The 23,507-nt window shown below is 44.3% G+C and overlaps 2 protein-coding genes across 3 annotated transcripts; one reads left to right on the forward strand and one right to left on the reverse strand.

The window, feature by feature from the left end:
- The first annotated feature begins 1,026 nt into the window (after window positions 1-1,026).
- Window positions 1,027-11,945, forward strand: LOC105009089 (tyrosine-protein kinase FRK). 2 transcript variants are annotated; one of them, XM_010868489.5, is made up of 6 exons: window positions 1,027-1,189; window positions 1,432-1,494; window positions 8,172-8,310; window positions 8,563-8,718; window positions 9,749-10,114; window positions 11,132-11,945. In XM_010868489.5, the coding sequence occupies exons 1-6, from the start codon at window positions 1,166-1,168 to the stop codon at window positions 11,305-11,307; spliced, it is 924 nt and encodes a 307-aa protein (XP_010866791.2). In that variant the 5' UTR covers window positions 1,027-1,165; the 3' UTR covers window positions 11,308-11,945. The 2 variants fall into 2 exon arrangements, with proteins under 2 accessions (XP_010866791.2, XP_019898665.2); XM_020043106.3 differs by lacking the exon at window positions 1,027-1,189 and adding an exon at window positions 1,230-1,313.
- Window positions 11,946-16,851: 4,906 nt separating this feature from the next.
- Window positions 16,852-21,278, reverse strand: LOC106024916. Its single transcript, XM_013140333.4, has 2 exons — window positions 21,254-21,278; window positions 16,852-20,433 (listed from the first exon to the last, which is right to left on the reverse strand). Exon 2 carries the CDS (start codon window positions 19,480-19,482, stop codon window positions 16,975-16,977), a length of 2,508 nt encoding a protein of 835 aa, XP_012995787.3. The 5' UTR covers window positions 19,483-20,433; window positions 21,254-21,278; the 3' UTR covers window positions 16,852-16,974.
- Between the last annotated feature and the right edge of the window lie 2,229 nt (window positions 21,279-23,507).

Genomic DNA, 23,507 nt, shown 5'->3' on the forward strand with positions numbered 1-23,507 from the left:
ATCTTCAGTTGTCACAGAAAGTACTTGAATGGTCGGGCATGAGATGTTATCCAGAACACCATATGTTCGAGGATCATCACAGAGGTGGAGTAGGCCATGCATGTTATAAGTAATGTACTCTGCCCTACAGTTTCCTAAAGTTGTGTAATACAAATAAACCTAGCAGGCTGTCAGGGTAGTGGATGTTCAGAGAGAAACTCTCCGGAAGATGGTCATGGCTGCACATAGGAGCATGGACGTTTTGATATCTTCACAGCAACCTGAACGTCGTCTTGATGACCACATCTTGGTCACATCTCGAAGCTGCTGTACCTTAAAGGAACGTTATCCGCACCAAATAATGCAGCTCCCTCGATGAAACATGCTGGAAGCCACTGTGACCTTTTGTTTTTCTTATAAAGGCATGGACTGGGTCCTCACACACAATAGCAGAAAGGTGTGTGTCACATTACTGAATGTGAAATCATTCAGTAATAATGAATGCCTTCTGTTTCCAGCTGAAGATCTTCATGAAATAATGTAGAAAATGAAAATAATAACCCCAATATGCTGAGCAAATAAATGTTTAAACGTAAGCTGCTGTCTTTTTGAATTTTATTTAAGTTATAAATAACTGGATAATAATTATGGATAGCTTTATATTTATCCTTTTTAGTATAAACACATACATACAATTGTCCCATGATTAACAGAAGTTGAGCACTCCAGACTTTGCCCAGTAATAAGTATGATGGTATGGTATAGCAATGTGAAGGTCATAATATATACACATGCATTTTGTTCAATATAAAAAATATTTCTAAATGTTCATTTCAATATGCTATGAAAAAAGTGATGGGACTAAAATGATTTCAGTCTCCGCTTGACTACACAGTTTACAAATTACAATACGATTAACTTACACAGGAAAAACAGGCATAATTTTGTGAGATAAGAGGAATTGAAGAATTAACAAAATAGGAAGTGTTTCTGTAGTTAGCCTATTTGGTTCGATCACCATTGACAAAACTACTGGGGGTGGGCCGATCAGCATTCCGGCAAATGGGGCTGGTTGCTCAGTCGATCAGCCTCAAATTCATTTTTTGCCCTTAATCCGTTTAAGAGCTTTCAGCTCGCAGTACGCAGCTGGGCCGATAGCTGTATCATAAGAGTTGTTTTGCCGCCCATGTCCCACTCAGATTTGTCAAAGGTAGGCTAAGTTTTATATGGATGAATTGCCCGTGCGTTGTACATTTACTACTGGGAAACGAACCTGTTTGCTTTTATTTTTACCAGCTATGTTCAATCTAACGTGTCGACTTAATGTATCATTGGTATGATATTTATTTTCGATATGTTTTTTGTCTGTCTACCTTCAGATGCCTAGCAATGGCTCAGTACTGATAAACTAATCATTTAAACGCAAATGTTTGTTCGTACGTCTATCCTTAGACAATGATTCCAATCCTGGTGAGTGTTGGGGTGGTCGGGGTCGCAGTCCTGCTGAAGTACCTGGTAAGAACAAGACACAAAGAGCAAACGTTTCTCTTAGGCAGTTTTCCTCATCATTGACCTAGGGTTTCTCTTGAGGGACCTATAAACCAGATTTTGTAGATTAGCATCTGATCTTTTTAACGTTTATACGTAGGGAAAAATGCATTTTCTATTCGATGAAATATTTATTGAACAACACAACTAGGCTACACTGAACAATTGATAAATTATTAAATGTATTATTGGATTGGTGTATAGGCCTACTTTCTTTGCATACGTCTCAAGTGCTTGAAAAATACTTCACTGAAGCCAGAATTATTCCTAGAAATTTGGACTATTGCTGGGTGAAAACCTGGGCCAACGTAATATACAATTAATCGCTTCTACACTCCCTGTGTTATAAATCTCTAAAATGATAAATCGGTGTGGTAAATAATGATGTAGAAAATAGTGGTTCGCTAAATCACTCAAAATATTTTTGTAGGCCTATTGTAAATAAAGTATTTGAGCTGGTTTCCAAAACCGAAAGTTTAGCAGATGAAACGAAACTTAACACGGACGTGCTGCGGCTGCACCCTTCTCGGAAACTCGCCTCCACCCAAAAACTCTGATGTTATATCAAATGCAGGCAACAGAAATAATAAATAACGAGTAAGATTAAGTTATTTTTCATGTCCAGACTTTAACAAAAGTCTAAACTTTGAAAACAACTTATTTCTCACTTACGAGTAGTTTAGTTTATGTACTAAATGTACATTTTCTTTAGTAAAATAGTACTATTTGAATAAATTTAAAGGCCAGAACATTTTAAATTAAATAACTAAAATACATAATGTAATATATAAACACAGCTAGTATACATTTCAAGATAGATCGGTTGAACAAATAATATTAGAAATTGCAACGATTACTTCCAAAAGTCAAGCAGGATTTATTTTTTATTTTTTTATTTTTTATTGAACACCAAGAACAGAAAAACAAACAGAAAATACATCTATAATGGCATTGGTAAATACAAATAACTGAGTATTAAGCAAGGCACATATCAATTAAATAAATTAAATAAATATATACATTTAAGAGGGGGTCTTTACTCTTCTAACAGATCAAGATCTCTTACTATTCCAACTAATTTCTGGGCCTTTTTACTTTTCATACATTCCAACGATGGAAAGAAATTACAAATAAAATCTCTTTTAAAAACAGAAAAATAAGGTTTCGTCTTCATACATTTACATTTATGGATAAAAAATGTACCCAGAATCAACATTACATTAATAACAAAATTATTTCTTTTCTCATCTAATAATATTCCAAACATAATATGTTTCCAATTAAAAGTAGGCAATGAATGAATCTTTGACTCCAACCAATAAGACATATTTTCCCAAAAAATATTTGAAAAAATACAATAAAAAAAAGATGATCAGTAGTCTCTATGTCGATTTGACAAAAGATACAGGCATTTTCCCCCAAATTAAAACGTTGTCTTAAAAATTCACTTGACGGGTACACCCCGAAAGAAATCGTGTGTTCTGTGACGTGGCCCGGCATGGCGCAGCCAGGGCCCCACCCTGGAGCCAGGCCCGGGGTTGGGGCTCGTTCGCGAGCGCCTGGTGGCCGGGCCTTTCCCCATGGGGCCCGGCCGGGCCCAGCCCGAACGAGCGACATGGGGCCGCCCTCCCGTGGGCTCACCACCCACAGGAGGGACCATAAGGGGCCGGTGCAGAGAGGATCGGGCGGCAGTCGAAGGCGGGGGCCTAGACAACCCGATCCCTGGACACGGAAACTAGCTCTACGTGGAATGTCACCTCGCTGGCGGGGAAGGAGCCTGAGATGGTGCGTGAGGTTGAGAGGTTCCGACTAGAGATAGTCGGGATCACCTCTACGCATGGCTTGGGCTCTGGAACCACACTCCTTGAGAGAGGATGGACTCTTCACCACTCTGGAGTTGCCCATGGTGAGAGGCGGCGGGCTGGTGTGGGTTTGCTTATAGCTCCCCAGCTCTGCCGCCATGTGTTGGACAGTGACACCTGGAGGGGCGTGATTGGGAGGAACGGCCCCCCTGATCTGAACCCGAGCAGTGTTCAGTTATTGGACTTCTGTGCTAGTCACAGTTTGTCCATAACGAACACCATGTTCAAGCATAAGGGTGTCCATCAGTGCACGTGGCACCAGGACACCCTAGGCCGCAGGTCGATGATCGACTTTGTTGTCGTTTCATCTGACCTGCGGCCGTATGTCTTGGACACTCGGGTGAAGAGAGGGGCGGAGCTGTCAACTGATCACCACCTGGTTGTGAGTTGGATCTGATGGCGGGGGAGGAAGCTGGACAGACTCGGCAGGCCCAAGCGTACTGTAAGGGTCTGCTGGGAACGTCTGGCAGAGTCTCCTGTCAGAGAGATCTTTAACTCCCACCTCCGGCAGAGCTTCGACTGGATCCCGAGGGAGGCTGGAGATATTGAGTCCGAGTGGACCATGTTCTCCACCGCCATTGTCGAAGCGGCCGCTCGGAGCTGTGGCCGTAAGGTATCCGGTGCCTGTCGAGGCGGCAATCCCCGAACCCGGGGGGTGGACACCGGAAGTAAGGGATGCCGTCAAGCTGAAGAAGGAGTCCTATCAGGCCTGGTTGGCTTGTGGGACTCCTGAGGCAGCTGACGGGTACCGACAGGCCAAGCAGACTGCAGCCCGGGTGGTTGTGGAGGCAAAAACTTGGGCCTGGGAGGAGTTCGGTGAGGCCATGGAGAAGGACTATCGGCTGGCCTCGAAGAGATTCTGGCAAACCGTCCGGCACCTCAGGAGAGGGAAACCGGGCCCTATCAACGCTGTTTACAGTAGAGGTGGGCAGCTATTGACCTCAACTGGGGATGTCGTTGGGCGGTGGAAGGAGTACTTCGAGGATCTCCTCAATCCCACCGTCACGTCTTCCATTGAGGAAGCAGAGGATGAGGGCTCAGAGGTGGACTCGTCCATCACCCGGGCTGAAGTCACAGAGGTGGTCAAGAAACTCCTCGATGGCAAGGCACCGGGGGTGGATGAGATCCGCCCTGAGTACCTCAAGTCTCTGGATGTTGTGGGGCTGTCTTGGTTGACACGCCTGTGCAGCCTCTGGGATGGCAGACTGGGGTGGTGGTCCCTCTTTTTAAGAAGGGGGACCGGAGGGTGTGTTCCAACTATAGGGGGATCACACTTCTCAGCCTCCCCGGGAAAGTCGATGCCAGGGTTCTGGAGAGGAGAATGCGGCCGATAGTAGAACCTCGGATTCAGGAGGAACAGTGTGGTTTTCGTCCGGGCCGTGGAACACTGGACCAGCTCTATACCCTCTATGGGGCGTTGGAGGGTTCATGGGAGTTTGCCCAACCAATCCACGTGTGTTTTGTGGATTTGGAGAAGGCATTCGACTGTGTCCCTCGCAGCATCCTGTGGAGAGTGCTTCGGGAATATGGGGTCCTGGGTCCTTTGCTAAGGGCTGTCAGGTCCCTGTAAGACCGAAGCAGGAGCTTGGTCCGCATTGCCGGCAGTAAGTCAGACTTGTTCCCAGTGCATGCTGGACTCAAGGCAGGGCTGCCCTTTGTCGCCGGTTCTGTTCATAATTTTTATGGACAGAATTTCTAGGCGCAGCCAGGGGCCCGGAGGGTGTCAGGTTTGGGGACCACACGATTTCGTCTCTACTTTTGGCGGATGATGTTGTCGTGTTGGCCCCTTCAAGCCAGGACCTTCAGCATGCACTGGGACGGTTTGCAGCCGAGTGTGAAGCGGTTGGGATGAGAATCAGTACCTCCAAATCCGAGGCCATGGTCCTCAGTCGGAAAAGGGTGGCTTGCCCACTTCAGGTTGATGGAGAGTCCTTGCCTCAAGTGGAGGAGTTTAAGTATCTAAGGGTCTTGTTCACGAGTGAGGGAAGGATGGAACGGGAGATTGACAGACGGATCGGTGCAGCTTCTGCAGTAATGCGGTCGATGTATCGGTCTGTCGTGGTGAAGAAAGAGCTGAGCGGCAAGGCGAAACTCTCGATTTACCGGTCAATCTACGTTCCTACTCTCACCTATGGTCATGAGCTTTGGGTCATGACCGATAGGACAAGATCCCGGATACAGGCGGCCGAAATGAGCTTTCTCCGCAGGGTGGCTGGGCGATCCCTTAGAGATAGGGTGAGAAGCTCGGTCACCCGGGAGGAGCTCAGAGTAGAGCCGCTGCTCCTCCACATCGAGAGGGGTCAGCTGAGGTGGCTTGGGCATGCCTCTGGAACGCCTTCCTGGGAAGGTTTTCCGGTCCCGTCCCACCGGGAGGAGACGCCGGGGAAGACCTAGGACACGCTGGAGGGACTATGTCTCCCGGCTGGCCTGGGAAAGCCTCGGTGTCCCCCTGGAAGAGCTGGAGGAAGTGTCTGGGGAGAGGGAAGTCTGGGCATCTCTGCTTAGACTGCTGCCCCCGCGACCCGGCCCCGGATAAGCAGAAGATGATGGATGGATGGACAACTTACAGCTTCTTTATTATTCCATGGCATTAATCAGGCCACACTTTGATTTGTAGTCGAGATTAAACGGCCGTCGATGTACCCCAATGGACCGCGATAGTATGCCTTCTTTCCGGCGCTTCTGGCTTCCTGGATGAGCGGCCAAAGAGCTGCACGAGCACTCCGATCCTCTGCTGACAGATCCTCCCCGAATCTGATCCCACATTCAGTGCACAGCTGCGAGTTCTTCGTAATCTTCCAGAATTCATCTCTATATTTACGCATGGTGAACTGAACAATCATTTGACGGTGTCTTCCACTCTCCTTTTTCCCAACCCAGTTAACCTCAAAAAGTGCAGTCACCTCTTTCCGTACCTCCTCGTCAACCTGCTCTTTCATTCCTTTAATACGAAGATTCCACCTCCGCTTATAACGCTCCAGCTCTGACGTTTTCAACCTTAACTCCTCATTAGACTTCTCAAGGACTTCGGTTTTCTTTTCCAAGATGACACATTTTTGCTTGTATTCCTTAATCTCTGCAGCATTAAACTCTACTGATTTGGAGAGGTTCGCAATCATGATGCTGTTTTGACTCATTTTGTCTGCAATGTCCTCAAGCTTTTTGTCTTGAGAATCGAATCTCGCTGTTAAGGATGAGTTAATCGCCTGGAGCAAAGCTACATTGGAAACTTCAGAGTCGTCTGGCTTCACCTTTTTTTGAGGAGTTTTGGTTGGAGTAATGTGAGAAGCATCCCGTCGCTTTTCTCTTGGGTTATCTCGACCGTAATTGTGATCTGTGTCCATGAGTTCGTTTTGGGTTTTGCTTGCTGAGTGCGCCGTGTTCCTGTCAAAATGTACTTTTTTTTGAGCGAATCAAAAGAAACGAAACAACACAATAGTAACGTGTTTGGTCACTTACATTTCTGAGACTGATTTGTTACAAAGCGGCATTATGTTATAAATTTAAATATTTCTGCCAGAGCTCAGCAAAACATGTGCGCCTAGCTCGCCATCTTGCCGGAAGTTGCATTTTATAAAACGTATTAACAGACATCCCAACTCTCCCGGAAGTTCCAAGGATCTCCTGCATTTTAATAGCGTCTCCCTGACGCCCGCAAATTATATACAATCTCCCGGAAATCGAATTTTTGGAAATTCGCAACCGAGGAATAAGGGCAGAATCCAGACCCGGAACCACGAGGGTTATTGTGTTATTTTGAGGGGACAGCTAATTTACACCGTTATACAATCTGTACACTCACTACTTTACATTGTAGCAAAGTGTAATTTCTTCTTTGTTGTCACATGAAAATATATAATCCAATATTTGCAAAAATGTGAGGGGTGTACTCACTTTTGTGAGATAGTGTATACTGTGGTGGCATCTTGGGCACTCTTGACTACGGCAGATAGCTGTGCTGCGGCGAGACTGTGCATCACTTCACAGATTGTATTTATTGCTTTAATATCAGGGTGCCAACGGCTGGGAGACGATAGGGTGAATAGGTAGCTAGGCTAGCTTTGTTAGCTAACTAATTATGTCCCCATAGTGCTGTATGTAATCACCAACTGAAAGGCCCTGGCGGACTACATGCCTTTATGTTAGATCTGTTTCTCCTGTGTGGGCTGCCATGGTTATCCTGGTTCAGTGTCCTGCATGTAATAACCAACTGAAAAGGATTATTACAACTGTAAGGAGGGAACAAAATACGACACATTGTTGGCCCTTTGTTGTCAAGGTCTGAATCTGACAGCCAACATTTTAGTAATTGGAAGGTGGGGATTCTGACAAACACTGTGAGCACTGTGTTTGGCTGAACATGAAATAAGAGAAACACTTCCTGTCTTTATAATAAACAACATATTAAAAACTGTAATAGGTATAAACTAGGTATCACAATGTTAAAATCAGTCTGTATCTAACATTTGGGAACTTTCCATTTAAAGACCCCTCTGAGTCATCAAGGTGGAAAATAGGTTGTTTCCTTGAGGAAGGCAGTTACTAATTGTTCCCAAATATTGGTACATTTTCCATAGGCATGTACAGTACCTTTTCACTTTTAGAATCAATACAATCTTGAAAATGTTTCTAATGCAAATATTTCAACTAACATTTTTCACTAGAGGGACCTTTAGGTCAGTTTACTGATCAACAAAGATTTGTTTAAATTGTTAAGTTTGTTAGTGGTTTAGTCTGCTGATAATCTGTTTGATCTTGCGTCTCTTTTGCCTCCTTCCACAGTTAACTCCCTCTAACCCTTGGGAGACAGATCGCAGGTCTATACAACTTTTAAACAAACTGGGTGAAGGTTCCTTTGGTGCAGTCTATAAAGGCTTATGGAACAACAAAACTCTTGTTGCAGTGAAGACCCTTAAACATGGTAAACATATTAACATATATTAGTCTTTCTGACTTGTGGTAGAGTAAATCATTTGTCCATTTTGTCAATGGCATTCACTTCATAAAGAATTGGGTTACTGTGTGGTTCCCTAAAACATTTACATGTCTATCCTGAACCAAATAATTCTGGTCCCACCAGATACAAAGCTGTCTTTGCAGGTTTCTTTTGATTGAATTCCAAGCAGTATTGGAATGACATTGACAACCTTTTCATGTGTTTTTATTGTCTTAGGCTCCATGAACCCTCAGGACTTCCTAAAGGAGGCCCAGATAATGACGACAATGTGTCATCCCAACCTCGTAAAACTTTTAGCTGTCTGTACTACGAAAGAGCCCATTTACATCATCACAGAGTTGATGGATGGAAGTCTGCTGGATCACCTCAAAAGTAAGATTGCTGTGCTTTATGAATCAGTCGTCTTATTTGTAAATTTGTAATTCCTTTTGATTGATTGACTTAACCGATCAATGGTATTGGTTTTAGAAATGCACATGTATGGTCAAGAGTAGACGAGTAATTACAGATTTGAGCATCAGACTTGCGACCACGGCCCTCAATATACCACCACACATTGTGTGACACTAGTGCACATATTATAGAGTATTGACATGTTTAATATTATCCATAGCTTTGACATTCCAATATGAATCTTTTGCCAATCTCTTCTGCTTTTCTTAATGCCCAGAAAATGTTACAGTGACTGCAAAGAGCTTGGTATAAAATGGTGACTCTGATAGCACATGTCCCATTGGACCGTTTGGAAGGGAGTCCAAAGAATCATCATTCACACATAGAACACCACAGAAATACTTTTTAGCACCTGAATCTAAACTTCTTCTGATACGTCAAAAATGTATCTACATTTCTTTGTACCAGATATGGTGTCAACATTTTTCATTTTATTTTGTCATTCTTTTGTACAAAAGTCCATAAATCCTAATTTATACCAGCATCCGTTTCAAACTCCAAGTCCACTTTGCCATATTTTCTTTTGTCAGTCCAGAGGTCACACTTTTCTGACATTTTTGTTCTTTTGTTTTGCAATTGGTCCAGTGGGATTATCAGTCACACATTCCTGAATTAGTGAAGGTTTTTATTTTATTGCCCTTCCTAAGATATTAGGTGGAAGTGTGTGGAGACCCACCTGGATGCCTTTCACCTATAGAAATAAAATAATATATAATATAAAATGCCTCTCATTTAACAACTTTTCTTTTTTGGTAACCGCAGAGTGCATAGGGATATGTGATGAACCCAATATTATATCTACCCACCCTGTTAGAGTGCCTCTAAAGACATAGCTGGGCAATCTTTCATGTTTCCACTTGCTAAATGAAACAGAAAATGGAAATGATACCCTTCATGTCATTGAATGTATAAACATTTTTCTCATTGAGCTTTTTTTCCTGTTGTACAGATGACCGGGGTAGAAGAATATGCCTTTCTGACCAGATAAAGATGGCAGCCCAAGTAGCTTCTGGAATGGCCTATCTGGAGTTGAAGAACTATCTCCACAGGGACCTGGCTGCCAGGAACGTTCTGGTTGCCAAAAACAACATCTGCAAGGTGGCTGACTTTGGCCTTGCCAGGGTTGTTAATGCTACGCCAACGTCATTTAACCAGACTGACGTCTATTACATACCTGTGGGGAATGCCCTGTTCCCTTTGAGATGGACAGCTCCCGAGGCAATCGCCAGCGAGAAGTTCACCATCAAGGGTGACGTGTGGTCCTTTGGCATCTTGTTGTATGAGATCATAACTTTTGGTGACATGCCCTATGCAGGTAAGACATCTATTTATTTTAAGTCTGCATTAAGATAGGCCATCTTAGGATTGTGGGCCTTCCAATTGACAGAATAATGGACAGAAAGTCAAGGAAGGCTGAGAAATCCCCCAAGAAACATCAGAAACATAGCCAATACCCATTGGCTGACCAAAAACAATAGTTTGAACATTCTTAAATATAAAAGCACTGATGAGATCAGAAAATCACAAATGGCTATTAGATGACCAGAGAAGGCTCATTATAACCAACACAAAAAAGTGAGGTAGATCAGGAACACACTACCACTACCATCCACTGAATTAGCCTAAAATACAGTGGCCAGGTTAGTTTGCTAAGAGTACCTAGAAGAACCTGCAGAGGTTGTTGTAGACTGGGTGTCATGGTTTGAGCAAGTATGGCTGCCATTGAAACTGGTTTACTTGTTTTAAATTAAGAAGCTGCTGACGGCAACAGAAGAATTGGTTCTGAAATTCACAAAAACATCTGATCTGCCAATATACAATCAATATACAATATACAATCAACCCAAACACACTGCAATCGCTACAATAGAGTTGTAGGAGCCAAAGGCGGTACGTTTTTGACTGTAAAACTAATTCTCCGGATTTAAATCCACTTTTTAAATTGTTGAAGATGAGGCAAGACAAAAAGACCATAAAATGAACGACAGATCATCCCTAGAGAAGAAGCCCAGTGCCTGGTGGGGTCAATAGGTCACAGACATCAGTCAATTATTTTTTGTAAAGCATATGAGACCTGATACTATACTTAAGTCCTTAATTTGGACATAATATTCTCTCCCAGTGATGAGTGTTGCAATTTCAATGATGAGTGTTACAAATGGTGAAACCAGTATGTACACAAATAACCTGAAAGTAGTAGGTCTTATTTAAAATAAAAACCTGTTTGTGTGTTGCATTCCTTCAGTTACAACAATGTCTATTTATCTCCTAGGAATGATTGTTCTAGTGAGAGCATAATGTTAAACTTAACTGGTGATCAATTTTGTTTCAGAAATGAATAACCACCAGGTCAAAGAGATGGTTGCTAATGGATACAGGATGGCTTGCCCAAGAGGCTGTCCCAGAGGCATGTACTTGATCATGATGGACTGCTGGAAGGCGAATAAACATGGCAGGCCCTCCTTTGAGACACTGCATAAAAGTCTGGTAAACTTCAAACAGTTCTAGTCTTGAGTCTGGAATAGGTGGAATAATAATACCCATACATCCTCCCATATAATTGTTATGTAAATATTTAAGCAATAAGGCCAGTTTGTTGGTATATGGCCAATGTACCACATCTTAGGCAAGACACCTCACAAAGTGCCTGGATACAGCACTTAGAGCTCATTTTGACTACATCAGTGGCACCAGAGGATGCCCTGAGGCCCAACACATGTGTGCAGTGTTTTAGCCAGACCCCTGAATGGAAGGTGTATAACCTCACTAAGTTGCTTACCTGGTAACTAACATGGTGCTCTGTTTCTGGTGCTGTTGCTGGTGATTACGGAATTGTTGTTGCGTCATTGTCTTTGTCGTGGTAAATTGACAACATGGCACAAACCCCTGATATGCCTTTGTATTATTATTAACCAGTTACACCGCAAATACAACTTAACCTTGACCTGGAACTATGATGTATAGCATTCTCTTTTTTCATGTTTGTGTGACAAACTTTTTCTTGTATGTATTTTGAACAGAACAAATAATATTTTGGAACCTGTGGAGTATGTATGGGAGAAAGCAACAATGTGATCTCAGAACAATATATGACACTTTGCTATTTGTCTTACCCTGTGGTTAATAAATTGAAATAATCAACTGCTGTGGTGTTGGAGACTTTTGTGAAACTTTTTTTTCCATGTAATTTTTCCTGAATGGTGGACTATTCCACAAATATGATGCTTGTAATCCTTTAGAGCAGTTTCCTTTACATTCTTTTAGAGCAACTCCTTCAGCCTACAGTGTTTCAGAGATATGTTTTCGTGAAAAAACAAGGACATTTCTAAGTGACCCTAAACTTTTGAGTGGTACAGTACTAGAAATGAGGTTGAATAGGAAAGGTAGCAAAATGAATAGGAAATATAGTCACTGACAAGGTTAAAAATAATTAGCGGAGAAGACGTTACAGCTCCAAGGGGAGTGTGGGAGTGTGGGACAGGGGAGTGTGGGAATGACTGCCTGATTAGTGTGACTGTGCTGTTTCAGGGGATTACGCAACAAAGTCAAGCATCACTAAATCAGCTTATTCCCGTTTTACCAAGACAGCTGGGTCATATTGCTTTAGCAGGCATATGGCGGTGGATATGGGTATGGATGCTTGGTCAAGAGGGCTTGTAGGCAGTTGTTAGCAGGATGGTGGGCTGGCTGACTGGTTGTTTGACTGGCTGGCTGGATCTCCAACACAGTTTTTATCTCTCATTGGTATCAGTAGAGTGGCACAAACCCCGCCCGCATTCCATGAATCAGCATTGCACCAATACCCCCAAGAGTGAATCCTGGAAGCTTTCGATGGCAGCCAGCTGGGCCAAACCCACCCCTACACACCTCCCATCTATTGGAACCTCAAAGGCGGTCTCAGCAGCTTGCGGCCGAGGATCAAAAGTAGGGAGGCCAGTATTAAAGAGGCAACAGAATATGCAACAAGAACAGCTGCAAGATGAAAATGGAGGATATACTGATGAGCCAAAACATTATGAGCACTCACAGGTGAAACAAATACGTTGATCACTTCTTAACAAGGGCACACGTCAAGGTCTGGGTAGATTAGATGGTAAGGGAACAATCTGTTCTCCTAGCCAACGTGTTGGATGTAGAATGAAATGGGCAGGAGTAAAGACCTGAGGGAATTTGACAAGGGCCAAATTGTAATGGCCAGACGACTGGGTCAGAGCATCTCTGAAATGACAAGGCTTGTGGGATACTCTCAGCAGTGGCACAGTTGATAAAAGGTCTACTGTGGCACAAGTCACAGAACATGTGAATGACGGTTACAGGAAAAACGTGTCACGACACACAGTGTATAGCACCCGTATGTGGCTGCGTAGCCGAAGACCGGTCAGTGTGCCCATGATGACCCCTTTTCAGAGTCAAAAGGCCTACAATGGTCACACGAGCGTCAGAGCTGGACCTTGGAGCAGTAGAAGAAGGTCACCTGGTCTGATGAGTCCCATATTCTTTTACATCATGTGGATGGCCATGTACATGTGTGCCGTTTATCTGGGGAAGTGATGGCACCAGGATGCACTGTGGGAAGATGACAAGCCGGTTGAGGGAATGTGATGCTCTGGGCAATTTTCTGCTTGTAAACCCTGGGTCTGGGCATTCATGTGGACACCCCTTCATGCATGGCAATGATATTTCCTGATGGCAGTGGCCTCAGTCAGCAGGATAATACGCCCTGACCCGACGGAGTGTCGGCGGCCGGGAGAGCCGACGGAGGGTTGGCGGCCGGGAGAGCCGACGGAGGGTCGGCGGCCGGGAGAGCCGACGGAGGGCCGGAGGCCGGGAGAGCCGACGGAGGGCCGGCGGAGGGCCGGAGGCCAGGAGAGCCGACGGAGGGCCGGAGGCCAGGAGAGCCGACGGAGGGCCGGAGGCCGGGAGAGCCGACGGAGGGCCGGGAGAGCCGACGGAGGGCCGGAGGCCGGGAGAGCCGACGGGGACTTTACCACTGGCGGCGAGAACCGGTACGGCGGGTCCTTGAAGCCCCACCAGTCCTCGCTCCGCCCAAAGACCAGGGAGGCTTCCGGACGTAGAAGGGGTGCCCACGCCAAGCTGGCCGGGGACTTTTTGTCAGGCAGCCAGAACCGGTACGGCGGGTCCTTGAAGCCCCGCCAGTCCTCATTCCGCCCAACCACCGGGAAGGCCTCCAGACGCAGAGGGGGTGCCGTCACAACCCTCCTCAGGCACCCCCATAGCCCCCCCCTAAAAATTTCTTGGGGAGGCCTCGGCCCTGGAGGGACTGCCTGCTGGTTCAGGTTTTGGTGGATCATTCTGTAACACTTTGTCGTGGTGTAGTGTTGAAGGAACCAGGCGCAGGCAGATATCGCGTTACTAATGATACTAATGACTGAATGAACTTAAAGTGCGCAACAATGTGTCTTAACAGCTAACATTCAAACAGTACATTAAACAACACTCACCGATTAAATGCACAAACATAACAGCAGAGGGGAAACATTTAAACACATACAAACAATACAAATTGGGACCTGGTGTGGAAGATGGGAAACATGTGACAGTCTGGGATGTGTTCGTGAGATATGGGAACTTGAGAAATTATGGCACGGTGGCGCTGCTGCTCACCGCACCATGACAGATACTCTGACCCAGTCATCTGGCCATAACAATTTGGCCCTTGTCAAAGCTGCTCAGATCTTTACTCCTGCCTATATCTCCTGCATCCAACATGTTGACTATGAGAACTGATTGTTCGCTTATCTAATCAATCCCAGATGTTGACATGTGCCCTGTTTAGGAGATTATTTAGCTTCAGGACAAAGTCAGCTTAATGCCTAAATAAGTTAGCTTCAGGACAAACTCAGCTTCATGACTAAATATACTAGCTTCAGGACAAACTCAGCATCATAACCATTCACTGTAATAAAATGCTATTGCTCAAAGGGGTTTACTGCCCAATTTGTCACCAAATGCCCAGTATTACTGGCTTCCCGTACAGGCCTCCTGCCAAACTGCAATTCACCGAAAATGCTCTAGGGGATCCCCGAGCTCCACCGCTCTGCAGTGGGATGGAAGTCAGAGGTTTTCCACAGTCTGGCAGCAAGTCCTGGGCAGGTGGTAGCTGTGCTTTACACTGCAAATGTACAGTTTTACCACAGATGTATACACCTAATGGTACCTTCGGTCCAAACCCACCGGAGTCAGAATTTTGATGTTTGCTGAGGAGGGTATATCTGCAGACCGCAAGTCGGGGGCACAACTTCATATGGGGATTCCTTAATATAAAGTTACGCCCGTTGACGGTTTACATTGGTGTGGTGTTTTTGGTTAAGTGCATGCGTTTATGAAGGAAGAATTACAGTGTCAATGACGGAGGATTTCGGTAGGTGCTTCCATATGACAACCTCTATCTATATATTTAGGGCTGTCAACGTGTTCATTAAGATTGCTTATCTACTAAATTCTTTGAATCGGAGATTCGAATAGCTCTCTAGTTACAGAACACAGAAAACATGACAACCTTTATAGCTATGTTTAAATATAGCTAGTTACGCGACGAGGTAGGCTACTTGTCAGTCAGCTCTAGTCAATTAGGGTATGTTATACCTAGCTAAAGATGCATGGTGCACCTGTCACTATATGCAAGCAGGCATGATCCATTTATTTTGTAGCCTCATGTTGTCTTTATTTAAAAATGTAAACCAAAAAATAATTTGTCATGGCCATATTCTTTGCAGTGGTGTAAAAAGTAGAAGTATTTGGCTGTGTTCGTCAGTTTTAGGAAGTTTGCCAATAATGAGCTAAATTACCTAACCAGTAACCTTAATCCATAATTGACACTTACTTTTTATTTGATTTAACTCTGGTTAGTTTAGAACTCCCTTTACTTGGTTACTTAGATCTTAATTAGATACTTCACAAAAGTGGTGAACACAGCCGAACCCAGTTGAGTAATTTTACATTGTACACCTCTGCTTCTATGTTATTGTTGTGATCTTTCATTTCAGTTGCCAAGATGCATTGTTGACCTGGGGGATGCTGTTGCCTGGGTAAATGCCAACATGGGCCTCTTCTGAGACCTGATCACTTTGAGCATCTCTGATAAAAAAAAAATTGTTGACAGGGATATAGGACAGTGTTTTGGAAGTGTTCATCTGGCAATACAACATCATAGGATGAAACCAAAGCCTACAGAATCTGGGCAAAGTTGAATACACAGTACATAAAGAAACAGTTTAGTTTTGTCAGTGTTGGAATGTAATGTTTTGAATATTTAATGGGATGATTAAATGTTTAATTGTCTAAATGGCATATCATTTAATTTTGTATTTTTAGGTTATGTCGTTAACTTTAAGATTTTGGACTACATTCATTGACTTTCAGAAATGTCTGTTGTGCTGTTCTATGTTTGAAGTCCATAACCACGTCATTACTCTAGAATTAAAAATGTGCTTGTTCCAGACACCCCCAGAAAAATGCATATTTCAGTAAATAGATGTTGACCTGACCTCTACATGATGCAAATTTAATCTTGCCACCTTTCTGCAACAGGCTATAGAAAGTTCAACACTTCCAGTTACCAATTTAAACTTTCTTGAACAATGCTGTTAAATTGAACAGTGCAAGTCAAAGGAAGGAGAAACCATTACAATGATTTGTATGAAAAAGTCAAAGCGTAGTGTTTTAACTGCCCAATTGTACAACCAATGGGATTACGCATACATTTCAGTCCAAACTCCCCCCAGTCCATATGCTGAAGTTTAATGGGCAAATGTACAGCATACTTCTAAATTGTATGATGTGTTAGCTTACATGCTCATGTAGCCCAGGAAAAACAGCTCTCAATGAACCTCTTGTGACAATACAGCTCTGTATTAATGTGATACTACTCTTGGTGTACCATCATGTGTTTCATATTTCTGTCAGAAGTAATAAAGGCGTGATACATGTTCCATTATTTAGCCTCATTATTATCTCATAAGGATGATGAGTACATGCAGGTATAGAAGAAAGAGACAGACAATCTAAGACATCTTGATACATGTACCGGTGTTTAACTTAATTTTATTATCACATACAGAGATGGGTACAGGGATGGGTTGGAATATGTCACACAGGTATTAAACATTTTGCTAAGTTAGATATCAAACTAAAATAAGCAATCTGTATCACTTCTTATGAAGTGATATGAAGTCTTATGAAGTCATCAATGAAGTCGTCACTGTAATCGTATTCGTCTGGACTCTCGCTGTTTTTGTAGTCCATCGTATCCTCCAAATCCTCACCGGGGATCTTATCTTCATCCTCATGACACTCTTCCGATTCGCAGTTTACTTCCTCAGCCTCGTTCAGCCAAGGGTGCTCGTTGTCCTGACTGTACCTGTGGTGCAAGCTGTGTGCTGGTGAATCGTGGGCCATGTTGTCACTCTTGGACCCAGATGATTTAGAGGCTGAAGACTTATTTGACTTAGAAGCCGAGCGATCTTGCGTCACCGCTTTGGGGTGGTGAAAAGGTTCTTGTTTCTTGGCACATTTGCCAACTCTTTTGCTACGCAGATCGCTTTTTTTGCTTTGAGCGCTAGGTTTCATCTTGTTGGACGGTTTAGTCACCAGCTGGTCTAGTCTATCATGAAAGTCTGATTGGACATCAGAATGTTCCTGTGACGACTCTGCAGCAGATGTAGGCTCAGCTGGTTGGTTCGGGTGATCCTCTCTGTCTAGCCCGTCCTCCTCACGGTCACACCCCCCCTCTCCCTTGTAATCAGGTGACTCTTGTTGAAGGGTATCAGTAGGCCACGCAGCTTGATCGGTCACCTTGGCCACTCTTGCAGCCTCTCCACTTAAGCTCTGCGCTTGGGTCTGTGGAACACCAGGACTTCTATGTGAAGATGTAGCGTTGGGGTGGTAGCTGGGTTCTTGCTTTTTGAGAGCCTCTGGCTCCTGGAGGGACCTCCCTGGCTCTGTCCTTTTGAGTTTGCGTCTGGGTGTATTGTCAAGCATGCCCTTTTGAGTATTCTCACACACTCTTCTCTCCTCCTGCACGGAGTAGGTGTTGCTGATAAGAGAGCTAGTGCATTTTATCTTGGAAGGACTGACTCCCTTTATACCTCTCCCCAGTTTCTCCTCCCTTTCGTAGTCATCGGTTTCCGAGTCCGAAAGCTTGGTTTTGTACAGAGGCGAATCCCGATTTGGGATCTGTGTGTTCTTAGCAGACATTACTCTTTCGCACCTCTTGTTAGACTTGTCCTGTCTCTTTTTAACAAGCGTCTTATCCTCTCGGTCAAAGCGCTGCACAGATGTCTCTTTTACCATGCTGGCACTCCTGCTACATTTCTCCTCACTCCTGTCAGGCCGGCTGTTCTTTGTAAGTTTGACACGCTTTACATCTGGCTTGATCAACTCATCTGAGTCTGATTGCAGGGCACGTTTACACCCCAGAGTGTCCTCTTTCATAACGCTACAGGCAGACTCTGGGCAGTACTCGTCTTCTTCGGACTCTGAATGTGACACGCGCTTATACTCATGTCCCAGATTAACATTCTTCATCTCCCTCATAGCCTTTTTGGCCCTCCTTTTAACCTGAGCACAGAACACCTCATCATCCTCCTCCACTTCTTTGCTGTATTCCTCCTCGGTAGATCGGTCGTCTATGAAGTCGTCACTGCAATCGTATTCGCCTGGACTCTCGCTGTTGTTGTAGTCCATCGTAGCCGCCAAATCCTCACCGGGGATCTCATCTTCATCGTCATGACACTCTTCCTCTTCCCTGTTCACTTCCTCAGCCTCGTTCAGCCAAGGGTGCTCGTTGTCCTGACTGTACCTGTGGTGCAAGCTGTGTGCTGGTGAATCGTGGGCCATGTTGTCACTCTTGGACCCAGATGATTTAGAGGCTGAAGACTTATTTGACTTAGAAGCCGAGCGATCTTGCGTCACCGCTTTGGGGTGGTGAAAAGGTTCTTGTTTCTTGGCACATTTGCCAACTCTTTTGCTACGCAGATCTCTTTTTTTGCTTTGAGCGCTAGGTTTCATCTTGTTGGACGGTTTAGCCACCAGCTGGTCTAGTCTATCATGAAAGTCTGATTGGACATCAGTAACTTCCAGTGACGACTCTGCAGCAGATGTAGGCTCAGCAGGTTGGTTCGGGTGATCCTCTCTGTCTAGCCCGTCCTCCTCACGGTCACACCCCCTCTCTCCCTTGTAATCAGGTGACTCTTGTTGAAGGGTATCAGTAGGCCACGCAGCTTGATCGGTCACCTTGGCCACTCTTGCAGCCTCTCCACTTAAGCTCTGCGCTTGGGTCTGTGGAACACCAGGACTTCTATGTGAAGATGTAGCGTTGGGGTGGTAGCTGGGTTCTTGCTTTTTGAGAGCCTCTGGCTCCTGGAGGGACCTCCCTGGCTCTGTCCTTTTGAGTTTGCGTCTGGGTGTATTGTCAAGCATGCCCTTTTGAGTATTCTCACACGCTCTTCTCTCCTTCTGCTCGGAGTAGGTGTTGCTGATAAGAGAGCTAGTGCATTTTATCTTGGAAGGACTGACTCCCTTTATACCTCCCCCCAGTTTCTCCTCCCCTTCGTAGTCATCCGACAGCTTTTCCCGAGTCCGACAGCTTTTGCCTTTTTGTCCAGCCCTCTCTGTCAAAGCACCGGACAGACATGTCTTTAACCACCTTGTCACTCCTGCCATGTTTCTCCTCACTCCTGTCAGGCCGGCTGTTCTTCTTTGTATGTTTGGACCCAGATAACTTACAGGCTGAAGACTTATTTGACTTAGAAGCTGAGTGATCTTGCGTCACCGCTTTGCTGAAGTTTTTTGTGTCCCACCGTGTCTCATTTATCCACTCATGGCTGAATCGTCCACCCATGGCCGATTCGTCCAACCATGGCTGAATCTTCCAACCATGGCTCATTTATCCAACCATGGCGGAATCGTCCAACCATGGTTAATTTATCCACCCATAGCTGAATCGTCCACCCATGGCTGAATCGTCCACCCATGGCTGAATCGTCCAGCCATGGCTGAATCGTCCACCCATGGCTCATTTATCCACCAATAGCTGAATCGTCCAGCCATAGCTGAATCGTCCAGCCATGGCTGAATCGTCCAGCCATGACTGAATCGTCCAACCTTGGCTCATTTATCCAACCATGGCGGAATCGTCCAACCATGGCTTAATCTTTCCCAGTTGTCAGGATAACGACAGTGTATGTTCTGATCACGGCTCTGCTTCTGTCATAGTAGACAAGGTTGTTTTTTGCAGAGTACTGTTGTTGCCCTTGTCCGTATCGCCCTGAAGGCCTCTCTGCCTTAATCAAGATGTTGTAGAAACCTTGACAGAAATACTGTCTCATCTTCTTCTGTATCGAGCCACTCTGTGCCCACAATTTGTTGCTGTTGGGCACAAGGCTCAAGGTTCAATTTCAAGTTGTGCTGTTCTGTCTCAGCGTTGAATTGGAGATGTGTTCCAGGCATAACAAGGTCAGGCCTTCCGCCTTTTCCCAAACAAAATTTCCGTTATGCCATGAATCTGGCTCTGGAACACAGAACGTGCCAAAGTGAAAGGTTGCAGGAGGTTTCACTTCACATGGTTGTCCCAATTCGTGTCCATGCATTAAGCTAGAGGTCCGCCACACAGTCCTTACAGGAGAAGACAAAACATTGCATCAATATACCTATTATCCTGGTCCCTAATATAAAGGCTACTGCAATACTAAAAATAACACTCAACTAATAATGAAACGGTGTGACTGAATGTCAGAAAGAAATAGGGACTGGGGCGGCGGAAGGCCGCGGTAAAGAAACTGGGGCGGCAGCAGGCCGTGGAAAAGGGACAGGTGCTGGCTGTGGAGCAACAAGAGGGGCGGTGGCAGGGACTAGGACAGCGGCAGGCCAAATAAGAGGTCACATACCACGAAGGGTTTTCTGTCACAATGAATTTTGGTGTTGTATCCTCCATGTTGTTGTATATTGATGAATAAAGCCACTTGGTTACCAGTGGAACTGAGTTATAAATAATTCAGGCTGTAAACAATAAACGCACTGTAGTTTAGGCACAGGGGCAGCGGCAGGCCGCTGAGCAGAAACAGGGGCGGCGGCAGGCCGAGGAGAAGAAAAGGGGTGGCAGGCTTTGGAAAACGGGACTGGGGCTGGCTGTGGAGCAACAAGAGGGACGATGGCAGGGACTGGAGCGGCGACAGGACGCGGAGTAGGGGCAGAGACTGGGATGGGGGCCGGCCGCAGAGAAGGGACTAGGGCGGCGGCAGGCCAAATAAGAGGTCACATACCACCAAGGGTTTTATGTCAAAATGAATTTCGGTGTTGTATGCTGTGGCAGCAGGGACTGTGATTGTTGTGATTTTTCATTTCAGTTCCAAAGATGCATTGTTGAGCTGGGAGATGCTGTTGCCTGGGTAAATGCCAACATGGGCCTCTCCTGAGACTGGGTACAAGTCCTCACCCCTGAATGATGAGGAAATACAGGTGGTCTGCAGATGCTCAGAGAGGCTTCAAATCTAGAGGAAGAACTCTCTCCCCATTCATGTTTTTGTTTAGTAATTTTGAAGACACTGAAACATTCATGGACGAAACAGACAAAAGAGGACTTAGTGATAATTTTTCAGGATACCTATTAGCTGTCTTTAAACCATCATCTAATGCTGTTTTCCACACAACAACAATTACAAGATCCAGAAAACACAATACAATTTGACGAGACAAACAGACAAAGAACATCATTTATTTAGCAAGAATAAACTGGACAGTGTTTTGGAAGTGTTCACCTGGCCATACAACATGATAGGATGAATCCAAATCCTACAGAATCTGGCCAAAGTTGAATACACAGTACGTAAAGAAACAGTTTAGTTTTGACAGTGTTGGAATGTAATGTTTTGAATATTTAATGGGGTAATTAAATGTTTAATTGTCTAACTGGCATATAATTTAATGTTGTATTTTTAAGTTATGCCATTAACTTTAAGATTTTGGGCTACATTAATTGACTTTCTCATTTGTGCTCTTTTGGACCTGTTCTACTTGTAATTTATGCTATTGAATCAACTTTTAGGTTAAGGGTTAAATTAGATGTAACACTTACATTCCTCCCCCCAAAAAATTAAGTCCATAACCACATCATTACTATATAATAAATGTTGCTTGTTCCAGGCACTCCTGGAAAAATGTATTGTTCTGTAAACAGATGTTGACCTGAGCTCTACATGATGCAAATTGAAACTTGCCATTTTTCTGCAACAGGCTATAGAAAATTCCACACTTCCAATTACCAGTTTCAACTTTCTACAAGATTGCTTTTAAATTGAACAGTGCAAGTCAGAGGAAGGAGAAACCATTACAATGATTTGTATGAAAACTGGTCAGATCTATACAGGTAGAACCCACAGGTCTAGGGAAAGGACCTTCAGAACAGTTTAGCTGTCACTGAAGTTGTTGCTCCCAGGTCCACCGCAAGATATATCTTACACACCGTGTTCACATTTGTGTAATATGTTGAATCTATGGAAAATACATAAATGGTAATATTGTATAAACTTGTGCAAAAGGGAGGCCTGTTTCACTTTGTAACATGAAGAGCTCAGATCAACTATATTTTAACTGCAATAAGCAGCATTCTCAATCATCAACCTCCTAATGATGGCCTTCAACTTAATCACATATAACCAAGCAATGGCTACTCAAAGAAAAACTGACCATGGCAGGCATAGTGAGTATGACTGTGCATGTGTCTGAATTATAACTGCACTTAGCAGCTTTCAAAACCACCAGTATCTCATTCTTGACTGTAACCTAAACATTTAAAACTTTTTTAGAGGCACCTCAGTCTTCAAAACAATATATTTCAGTTGTTATCAAACAATTTTAATCCTGATACAAAATACAATTAAATGTTTTATTTTACATAATTGGTACAAGCATAATCAGACTAGTGTTTTTTCAACATGCAGTCAAAGCAAATACACTTTTGTTTTCTATCAGTGCTTCAACTGCTTGAACCTAGAGTTATATCTTGACAAATTATATTGAATAAAATCACATGGACTCTGAGATAAAGTTGTAACTATAGTTTACTCTTCCTCCATTAGTACACTCAACGTAATGACATCATACCCATACATGACACCTATTGTTGAAACGTGTGTCAAACCAGGATGTCCCCAAACTGACCAATGGCGAACATCAGTGGATGTAACTTAATGTTCAGGAACCCCCATTTAAACTGACCAATAGCGAACATCAGAGGGCGTAACTAAATATTCAGGAACCCCCATATATAAAGAAACTCCCCCGACTTGCGGAAAAGGGACTGGGGCTGGCTGTGGAGAAACAATAGAGACAGCTGAAGGGACTGGCGCAACCGCAGTCCGCAGAGCAGGGACAAGGGCAGGGACTAGGGCGGCGGCAGGCCAGATAAGAGGACACATACCACGAAGGGTTTTATTTCACAATGAATTTCGGTGTTGTATCCTCCATGTTGTTGTATATTGATGAATAAAGCCACTCTTTGTTGTATGTGGCAGAGTCTGTATCCCACCTCTCCTTGGACTCTCTGTTGTATGTCACAGTCTGTCACTCACCTCTCCTTGGACACTCTGTTGTATGTCACAGTATGTATCTCACCTCTCCTTGGACACTGTTGATTGAGGCGGAAGCCAAATAAGAGGACACATACCACGAAGGGTTATATGTCACCATGA

This window comes from Esox lucius, chromosome 24 (assembly GCF_011004845.1).
Source record: "Esox lucius isolate fEsoLuc1 chromosome 24, fEsoLuc1.pri, whole genome shotgun sequence".
NCBI classification, from domain to species: domain Eukaryota; kingdom Metazoa; phylum Chordata; class Actinopteri; order Esociformes; family Esocidae; genus Esox; species Esox lucius.